Source organism: Ailuropoda melanoleuca, chromosome 10 (assembly GCF_002007445.2).
Source record: "Ailuropoda melanoleuca isolate Jingjing chromosome 10, ASM200744v2, whole genome shotgun sequence".
In the NCBI taxonomy this organism is placed as follows: Eukaryota; Metazoa; Chordata; class Mammalia; order Carnivora; family Ursidae; genus Ailuropoda; species Ailuropoda melanoleuca.
In genome coordinates, this window is record NC_048227.1 from 77,898,755 (window position 1) to 77,909,359 (window position 10,605).

The 10,605-nt window shown below is 37.5% G+C and overlaps 1 protein-coding gene across 4 annotated transcripts in view; it reads left to right on the top strand.

Annotated features, from left to right (window-relative positions):
* AKAP7 (A-kinase anchoring protein 7) overlaps positions 1–10,605 on the top strand; it is a 150,788-nt gene that overhangs the window by 242 nt on the left and 139,941 nt on the right. For 3 of the 4 annotated variants that reach the window (XM_034669153.1, XM_034669152.1, XM_034669154.1), the window contains exon 2: positions 6,121–6,252. In XM_034669153.1, coding sequence (XP_034525044.1) covers positions 6,121–6,252 — 132 coding nt within the window. Of the gene's footprint in view, positions 1–6; positions 289–6,120; positions 6,253–10,605 lie in introns of those variants that run through there. The other variant, XM_034669155.1, reaches the window with a different exon arrangement.

The following is a 10,605-nucleotide window of genomic DNA, read 5'->3' on the forward strand; positions in this document are numbered from 1 at the left end:
GGACTCCGGGCCGCGCCGACGAACCCCGCGCAACCCGTCGTGCTCGCGGCTGCCCCGAACCCAGCGTTCCAGTGCGCGCGCTCTTGGTGTGGCGGGAGGCGAGGGGTGCAAACCTGCCCGAAGTTTCACTTTTGTTTCCCGCTTTCTGATCTTGTGGCCTTCAGTTCGTATTTCAAGCCCCTCCCCCCGGTGTTTGTGTGGTCAGCGAAACCCAGAAAAATCTCGGTTTTCATCGTCTATCCCAGACATTAAAGATCTGAACCACCGCGCTGTTTGATTTTATTCCAGGTGTGGAAATGACCTTTTAAACTGGCGCCAAATCTGTAGCAAGGCCCAGAATTCATTTCCAGTTTAGGTCAGCATTCTTATGAGCTGAAATTTGTGGGTAGAGCTAGTGAGGGGTTGGACTTGGGGTGAAAGGGACCGAAAACCTATTAGAGAAAAGACGCTCATCTGCGAGACTTTTGTAGTATAAACGGAGAAAAAGAGAAAGAGCCTTAACATGTTAAAATGTGTTACATGATAGCTGTTAACGAATAGAAATAAATGTACAGTCATTATGGGAATGAATGATTAAGACTTGTTGGGTGGGTGCGGAGGTTGTAGAGAGTGGGTGGGGGATTATCAGGGAGAAAGGAGACCCACACCCTGGCTCTGTGCTTCGTGTGTGGCCTTGCAGTTCAGGATACTGGTAGCATTATCTGGGTCTTTTTCCTTACTCATACTTGGTTGGCAAAGTGTAAGATGTTTTTGGAGTTTACTGTCTCCTTATGAACCTTTACACCCAGTATTACCTTATTTTGTCCATTTCTTTCTAGTAGTGGATTGTATTTTTGTTCTCTTTTTATGAAGAGGAAACCAAAGCTGACTTGTTGTTTATCACACAGTTCAACACTTACCTAGATGTGAGATGCTACTATTTTTAGTGGCTAAGCCAGCACTAGCATGGATGGCAGTGACCCTTTCCATTGGTTCTTGGGGAATATACCTACCAGATATACCTAGTACAGTGAATAGAAGAGTCATGCTTAATGAAGTCGCAATTTATTATCCAAAAAGGAAGCTTGTACTTTGTGTGGCACAGGAAAAACTATTTGTCCTTTTTTCACCTTTTGGCCTGTCTTTAATAAAGTCATTTGCTGAAGTGCACATATATTTGAATATTAGTGTATACTTAATGTACAGTTTTATAATATATTTTAAGTAAATGCATTCATTCTTTTTATAAAAGTAATATTCTATTTAAAATATTGGAATAGCAGAATGGGAGAAAAATACAAATATGTTGAGTACAGCTATGTCAGCATTCAGAAATAATTTATATCCTTTAGACTTTGTTTATATAATTGTAATGACAGAAGATATGCAATGTTGTATTTGTTTTTTAGAAAGTCAATATTTGGTATAAACTTTTTTCGGTTATTGCAGTCTTTATAGCCATTATCCTTAGTTGTCATTAGAGTGAGTATGCTTTATTTATTTCTCTGTTNGAAGATATGCAATGTTGTATTTGTTTTTTAGAAAGTCAATATTTGGTATAAACTTTTTTTGGTTATTGCAGTCTTTATAGCCATTATCCTTAGTTGTCATTAGAGTGAGTATGCTTTATTTATTTCTCTGTTATTGACATTTAAGTTGTTCCACTTTTCTTTAAACAAAGCTGTGGTGAGTCTAGGTCAGCATACATGATAGATACAGATATATTAGTAAGAAGAACATTTTCAGAGCTCCTGACCTGTTGCCAGAGTGTTTTTTGAAAAGATTCCCTCACTTTACAGCTCTAGAAACGATGTATGTTAAGAGGCAACGGGGTGTGTTACCAGAAAACGAAGTTTTGACGGTAGAGTGACAGGATTCAAATTCCAACCCCAAACTTAGCGGTAACCTTGGGCAAGTTACGTAATTGGCTGGTCTGTGCGATCAGTAAGTTAATCGTACCTCCCTGATAGCATGGTTGTAGGGATTAAATGAGTCCTTACCTATCCAGTGCTTCCAGCTCTGCCTAGGGTTACTACATGCTCAGGTGTTAGCTGTTGTTTTATTTGGATTTGTGCAAAAGATAGACTTTTATTTTGACTGTAGTTAGACCAAATTTTAAGTACTCAAAATGACCATTTTATGGTTTAAATGCTTTACTTAAGAGTCTGTTATTTTAAGGCAGTTTTTCAAAAGCAGAATACTTCCAGCTCTTGTAGAAAGTATGGTTACGATGGGTGTCTTTAAGTTGCGTCTGTCACCTTTGCCCAAACAGTGGGGCTTAGAGAACTGGAGGAAGGCTTCCAGATTTGAACTCTGTTCAGAAACGTTGGTCTAGAGAATGACCAGCAATTATGTGAAGAGTTATTTGGAAGTGGTATTCTCTTTTTTCTGAGTTAATAATTCGTATCTACAAAAATTGGTTCTATTATTCTGTAGTTTCGTGGAACAAAGTTTGTATTTCAAGTTCTAGACTGTTGATTTTGACATAACGTGGCATTCAAGAGTTTATATATGTTTTATCTGACAAGATGGAGAATGATTTTGAGCAAGTACTAGTATACTTCACTTCTTATACTTATGTCNGTGGAACAAAGTTTGTATTTCAAGTTCTAGACTGTTGATTTTGACATAATGTGGCATTCAAGAGTTTATGTTTTATCTGACAAGATGGAGAATGATTTTGAGCAAGTACTAGTATACTTCACTTCTTATACTTATGTCAAATGGGATAGTAGTACCTTTCCTTCGTCATCCTGGGATGTGCTGAAGCTGCCATTTAAACACCAGGAATTAGTTTTTCTTGGGCATTGAGGTAGCTATACTGCACCTATAGAGATATTATTAACCACCCTCAGATGTGTGCTTACCTGTACCCAGTCATTCAGTACAAATGTATTGATCACCAGCTGTGAGCTGAACTCTGTACTAGGCAGTGAGGAATCAAATGAAGATAAGACGTGGCACTTAAGGAACTTAGAATGGCAGAACCATACTTATCAATGGGGGTATAATTATGAAAAGTGCCCCGTTTCACTTTCAGAAGTGTCCCAGTTTTTGTGTTAAATTATATGATCACTTTAACTTAATGTCTAATGGAGAAGACTGACAAATGGACACCTACAATGTGTGTTTGTGCTGTGACTGGAGGAAGCCGTATGTCCTGGGAAGGAGATGGGATATCTAACTCAGCCCTGAGCTGGGGATCAGGAAAGTTTTCCCTAACAGGAAACATCCAATCCGAGTTTTTACTTTTAAATTGATTATTCACAACTGTTAACATAATCTCTTGGTCTGTTGAAGAATCAAGGTATGGAAGACATGAAAGGGGATCTTCTGGAGCAGTGATTTCCCTACCTCTGTTGNTGGAGCAGTGATTTCCCTACTTCTGTTGCGCATTAGAATCACCCTGCGAGGCTTTAAGAACATACCAATGGCTGCTCTGATCTCCAGAGATTCCAATTTGATTGGCCTGGAGAGAGACCCAGACATTGATAATTTTAAAAAGCACCAGGTGATTCTAAAGTGCAGCAGGATTTAGAATTTTTCAACTAGGATAACAATGTCATCTAGGAGAGGAGATACGTAGTGGAGCCTGGAGAGTTCATACGAATTGCCTGGGATCACACAGTTAGTGGGGTGGCAGCACACAAAACTAGAATATCTGCCTCCTAATTTCTGGTACCAAACCCTTTCTGTTACACCAGCCAGCTTGCCTCGCATCATTACCTAAATGCCGCTGTTGTCACCAATGACCATTGTCCCTTCCTGATTCTGCTTCTGGTATAACCAGAGTGATCCACATAGCACCTGTTCTCTAACTATTGGTTAATGGAGCTCAAGATAAACTAAGAGTATTTCGATAACTTTTTTTCATTTAAAAAATGACAAAATTTAATTCATCATGTTATTCAGGTCTTCCTTTTGCCTTCACAGTGTGTTAGTAGAGCACAGAAGTCAGCCTCTTAGGCCATTCCACATATTGCCAAGAATCCAGTATGTTTCTGAGGGGCACGGGGACTTTAGAGCTACAGTTGAAATGTCAGTGTTAAGTGGGCCAATTTCATATCACTGAGGTCTTTTTTTTCCTCCCAGCTTTATTGAGATGTAATTGACAAATAAAATTGAATGTATTTAAAGTGTACAGTGTGATGATTTTATGTAAGTATATATATTGTGAGATGATTACCACAGTCTAGTTAATTAACATCCATCACCTCACACAGTTTTGGGGGTTTTTTTTTTCTGTTTGTTTTGTTTTGTTTGGTGAGAATGCTTAAGGTCTACTTTCTCAGCACATTTCAGGTATACAGTACAGTATATATTATTACAGTAACCATGCTGTACATTAGCTCTTCAGAACTTAGTAATAAGTTCTTAGATTAAGAATACAATAGGGGGGCGCCTGGGTGGCACAGCGGTTAAGCGTCTGCCTTCGGCTCAGGGCATGATCCCGGCGTTATGGGATCGAGCCCCACATCAGGCTCCTCTGATATGAGCCTGCTTCTTCCTCTCCCACTCCCCCTGCTTGTGTTCCCTCTCTCGCTGGCTGTCTCTATCTCTGTCGAATAAATAAATAAAATCTTTAAAAAAAAAAAAGAATACAATAGGGAAAAACAAAAGTTGGGTTTATTTCATTTTGTTCTTGATTTTCATTCAGCTTTGTGCATATTTAACTGCCCAAATACTCTTTCCTGCTACCTTTTCAAATGTAAGCTTCATGGTCAGTGATGATTCTTTATGAGTGGCTGCATGTGCCCGAAGGTACAAGATATGTATTGATCTGTTAACATTTTTTGTTTAGGTATAAACTGCATTTATATTTTTCAGTGCAAACGTAAAAATAGGAAACATTTAATTGTTCTCACATATTTCAAATAGTTGTAAGTCTGTGATTAGGCTCATAGTAAACTAATATTTGTAGAACACTTGTGTGCCAGGCACTCATACTTGATAGATAAATAGTATCATTATTAAGAATGTACTATTACTTTTTTTGTTTGCTTGTTTTGGTATTGAACATGACTAATTTATATATAAATCTTTTTGGTTTTTTTTGCTTTTATCTAAAAAATGTGTGTGTGTATGTGTGGTGTGTGTGAGAATAGTAGAGATCACTCAAATTCCAAAAAAAATTTAGATTTTTTTGGTATACATGTTAACTATTACCTTTCATGATAGTTACCATGTTGTGTGTTGTAAGCCATGTTCTTAATGGAATGTGGTTTTTAGGTATTGTATTTGAAAATAGAGGGTTACAACAGAAAGAATTAAATGACTTCATTTATATCTTTAATGGTAAATTAGTCTTTAGTAAATGCATAGGGTAAAAATTATATAATTATCCCAAGATTTTGTTCAGTCCTAGTTCAAACGACATTTGTGTTTTGTCAGTAAAAGCATGGAAAATAATGGTACTGGGACGACCACCTACTGATACATTTAGCAATTAATTTTATCAGTTGAAACAGACACCCTCTTTCCCTTAACCTCCACCCAAGGTATATGATTGTTCCACCCATAACAAGAAAACAAAGACCAAATGTGAAATGTGGCTTTAATATTAGCAAATGTTCTTGGGAAATCTGTCAGGGAAACTATAAAATCTTTTGCTTTTTAATCATTGAATTTCTAGGAAAGCATATTTAGAACCATGCATGTTTAGAGCCATGAATTTCCAATGTTAATATAATAATGGAGAGAAAAAATTTAAAAGTCTTTATTGAAAAAAAATAAAGGTCAGAACTTGTGCAAATAAGAACATATATGCGATGTAGTTAAAAATGTGAGGGAGACTGACAAAACTTTGTTGTTTTGTTTTCAAAAAGTTATGTGGAATAAAATGTAGCTTTAGAGTTAAGAAAATATAGCTATAAAAGATTTTAAGGATTGTTGATTAACTCAGTGTTCATCTAACCCTGTGGTGAATGCTGTCCTTCAGAAAATTATTAAAGCTGTTTAAGATAAAAGTGCATTTATAGAAGTATAGAATATGGTATAAATAATGCTTATATAGCTTTACAATATATTTGAATACAAATATCATTTCTTAACAGATGTTATTATATATTGAATTCAGTTAACTTGTTTTAGTTTAGGATATAATTTTTAAAAATAAGTAATATATTTTTCTTTTTGATAAAGGAGGAATAAATTCCAGTGAGTGTGAAAATGTATCAAGAGAAAAGGAAACGTCAGAAGAATTTGAAGCTAATGCTATGGATTCTCTGAGAGACATGCCATTTGCCACTATAGACATTAGAGATGATTGTGGAAGTAAGTACTGAAAATGAGACAGCTTTGCCTATTAGGTTACTTGTGAATGGAAAACAGGGAAAAACACCAGAGTATTCTACCAATGTTTATAGATTATGTACTCTATGCCACTTACTTTGCAGTCTTACGTAGAAGCTTGCTATGATTTGATATAGTTTTATCTTGACTGGGGTTCTATAACTGGAGGATCCATAAGAAATTAGTTCGATCTCCCCCAGCGTGGGGTGCTGCCTCACAAAGAACATCTAGTCCAGGCGGCAGAAGCGGCTGGGCTGGCTGGGCCGCCAGGTCCCACTCTTGCCTCCGTGGATCTGGAATCTGTCTTTTTGGGGTCCTTGTTTACTCTGTGTTTAGCTTGTATTTTGAGCAATAAAGCCTGGTGGTAGTTTGAAAAAAAAAAGAAAAAAGAAATCAGTTCCCTCTCTTCATTTCTAAGAAAAAGATGAGACTCAGAGAAGTTAACTAGCTAAATTTACACAATTGAAAAGACTACTTAGGGGCGCCTGGGTGGCCCAGTTGGTTGAGTGTCAGACTCTTGGTTTTGGCTCAAGTCACAATCTCATGGTTGTGGGATCAAGCCCCCCTTTGGGCTCTGCTCTCAGGGTGGAGTCTGCTTGAGATTCTGTCTCTCCCTCTCCATCTGCCCCTCCCCACTTTTGCGTGCGTGCATGTGCTCTCTCAAATTAGGTCTTCTTTTTTTTTTTTTAAAGAAAAGAATTACTGACAGAATATGTGATTTCTGATTCATTAGTCCTTTAGTTGAGCAGCTATAATCTCATGAGAAGATGAATGCTGTACACGATGCTGTGGACTTACATGGGGTGAGGCTGTGTCAGAGAAGCATGTAGCCTGGATGTGGGGGTAGTGGGTGTCTGGAAGGCCTTTCTGGAGCCTTGATAAGAGTAAATGCCTGGTGGAGAAATGTGAACTCTCCAAGGTTCTTTCCTCTATACTAACTGTCCTTATACTTAACTCATCCTCTGGATTTTCTGTGGATTGATGGAAAAGTAGATTCCTCTTTTCCACCTTTGTGTTAGGCCAAGGAATCTTTTTGGTTTTTAAACAACCCATGTGATTCTGGTGCTCATCCAGTCTTAGAAGCCACACTGCTGTCTATCTCACTGTCTTCCTATCCATCCAGCTTGATTTATATTTTGGGATGATGTAAGGAGAGAGGGATACTTAAAATGTATTAAATCTTTGTTGTATTAAAATGTATTAAACCCTGGCAGAGTGATGAGGTAATTTATTAATTATTTTTTTCCCCATTCCGTAATCCAAGGGGGAAAGGAGGGACAAAGAGGTATTTGCTCAGTCACAGGACAGTTTCCTATCTTTTCCTCTTGGCCTATAGAGAAAAACAGTCTTTTGGGGGTTTTACAGGTAGAGAGAAACCTTCATTTGAAGAATTAGTATACCTGTTAGGTACAAGAAGATATCCTTTGGAAATGAGGAGCAAGAGTACCAAGGATTTAATCATGTTTTCCTTTTAATTTCCTACTTTTTGAGCAAATAAAATGAATCTATCTAAAAAATGTAATCACTTCTTTCTGATTTCATTACTTTCTCTAATTTCGGTATAAAATAAAGAATTATTTTCCCGAATAACCGTGCCTACATGCCTATGATGGGCATCTCTCATCCGCCCTTCCTGCCTCTGAGCCCCATTCCAATCTGAACCATTCCCACTGGAGTGCTTGTAACTTAGACTGGAATGAGAGGTAAAACTTGTTCACCATGCCAGCTCTAGGTACTTGGGACTTGACATATCTGACACAGAGCTTATCTGTTTGAACAAACAGCTTCTGCCTGGGACTGACAGCAAGCTACTGCAAGAATCCCAGAGAGCAATTACTGTTTCCGAAGCTGCTGTATTATATCTCCACTGGTGAGGAGAAACGATGGCCACTGGGACCAGAAAGAAGGAAGGGGATGTGTTTGTGGCTCTGCACTCCTTTCCTGCTCTGAATGGTCTAGCTGCTTCTTCAGATGATGGGCATTGGAAAGATTGGCCAATCGTTTATACAAATAGGATCTGTTCTCTGTAGTATAGGTCATATTTATTACCAAAGAAGTTGTGTGACCTGTGTAAGTTAGGGGCTCAGGTCAGTCCACACAAATCCATTTTTAGCTGTATAGTATTATGCTACTTTTCGATAGTTCAGTCTTTGTGAATAAGAGGTCTTTGTGGATTAGTCTAGACTCCAAACCACCATGTACAATATTATTTTTGTGGGAAGATAGATTTCAAATTCCAAGCTCCAACTTACACACGGTGTGGTATGAGAGAAACAGAAAACCTGTGTTCTGAGTTTTGGTTATTTTATTTTCTACTCATGTAACCTGGACACTTAAACTGTATGAGCTGGGCTTTTCAACTGTGAACTGTGGGTAAGTTCCTTCTGTTTACCTCACAGTGTTGCTGTGCAAATCAGAGGCAGTAACGTGTATAAGAGGGCAATTAAAATGTAAAATAACGCACAAATGCTATTTACAAAAGCTTTGAAACATATCCCTCAGTTATTTGGGGACAACTCGTTCTCTCTCATTTTTACAATAGCATTTACTAAGACACTAGAAACAAATACTAAAATTCTTTGCAAACTAGAAACTACTAACTAGTTTTGTGAAATGAGATTTTATAGAAATGCACAGAAACTGGGAGTTTTGTTGTCAACCCTTAAACTTTAGATGTAGTAATAGTGTTTGTATCCAAAACACAGGAAAACTGGTTTGTGGCTTGAATGGACTTAATGTGGCTTTCTCTTACATTTAGTAACATGGAAATTTAATCAATTTACTGGACTGTGGTAGACAACAACCTTAGAATTCTCAAGTTGCTGGTTGTTGCCTTTGGTTCTTTCAGTTTCCTTTGGTGGGTGGAAATTGTGAGTTAACTGCCAAGAAATTCTTGCTGATAGAAACCCTGGCAGAGTGATGAGGAAAGTAGTGCTAACAAGAACATCGTGGGAAGGACAATCCTTGTCAGTAAGAAAACTCCTCCCCAAATGCTTGGTTCATAGCATCTTAGTTGCCAACTATGGTACCTTCAGTGTGGGTGCTGTATCATGCTGTATCAGTCTTGTGGTCTGGTTGGCTGAAATGGGTCTTTACATTTTTTGTTAGTTTTGTTTTTGAGAAGAGACTATTTTACTAGAATTATATGTTAGAATATAAAATGTATTTGGGGTTCCTGGCTGGCTCAGTTGGTTAAGTGTGTGACTCTTAGTCTCAGCTCAGGTCTTGATCTCAGGGTTGCGAGTTCAAACCCTGCATTGGGCTCCACACTGGGCATGGAGCCTACTTTTAAAAAAAAGAATATAAAATGTATTTGAATATTATGTTGAATTAAATATAAGTTGTATTAGAATTATATGTACTAGAATATAAATATACACACTGGAAATTAAATATCCAAATTTATGTGTGAAAGAAAATCTATTAGAAATGTTGAAGAAGCAACACAACCTGAGCCACATCTTCTGGCTCTATAGGTTGAACGTGTTCTGGGAGAAAATGTAACATTAGTGAGTTGTTGACCTGGGCCTGGGTGGGTCTGTTCTCTTTACAAGGTAGAAATGTCATTGGTCACTTGGTTAGAAACCCAGCAAATCATCCAGAAAATGCTTAGAGTTGCTTTTAGTCTTGCCTCTGAAAGTTGAACAAGAGTCTACAATGAAGAGTCGTTCTGCTGGTAGGAATGGAATGTAAATCTGGGGAGAGCTTTAGGTTAATTGACTCAGTTCTCGTGAGAGAATCATAGTCCTTCACTATCATGCCACATTTAAATCAAGACTGAAAATAAAATATTTGAGTGGTTTTTTTTTTTAGTTATATGTTTTTCATAATTTTGGAATTCAGATCTTATGTCGAAGTTATAATTCTTATTTTACCTCATACATAATTCTAACCTTGTAATTATTGGAGATTTTAAAGATATGGGAAATTATTATTTTGTTATTTATTAGCTGATACCAATAAGTTGTATTTTAAAAAGTACTTTAACTCTTAAGTATTTTATTTTATTTTATTTTTTTTTTAAATCTTTTTTTTTTTTTTTTAAGATTTTTTTATTTATTTATTCGATAGAGATAGAGACAGCCAGCGAGACAGGGAACACAAGCAGGGGGAGTGGGAGAGGAAGAAGCAGGCTCATAGCAGAAGAGCCTGACGTGGGGCTCGATCCCACAACGCCGGGATCACGCCCTGAGCTGAAGGCAGACGCTTAACCGCTGTGCCACCCAGGCGCCCCATAACTCTTAAGTATTTTAAAATATCAACTGAAACCTACCTTTCCCTGAAAGATCTTTTTTTTTTTTTTAAAGATTTTATTTATTTATTCGACAGAGATAG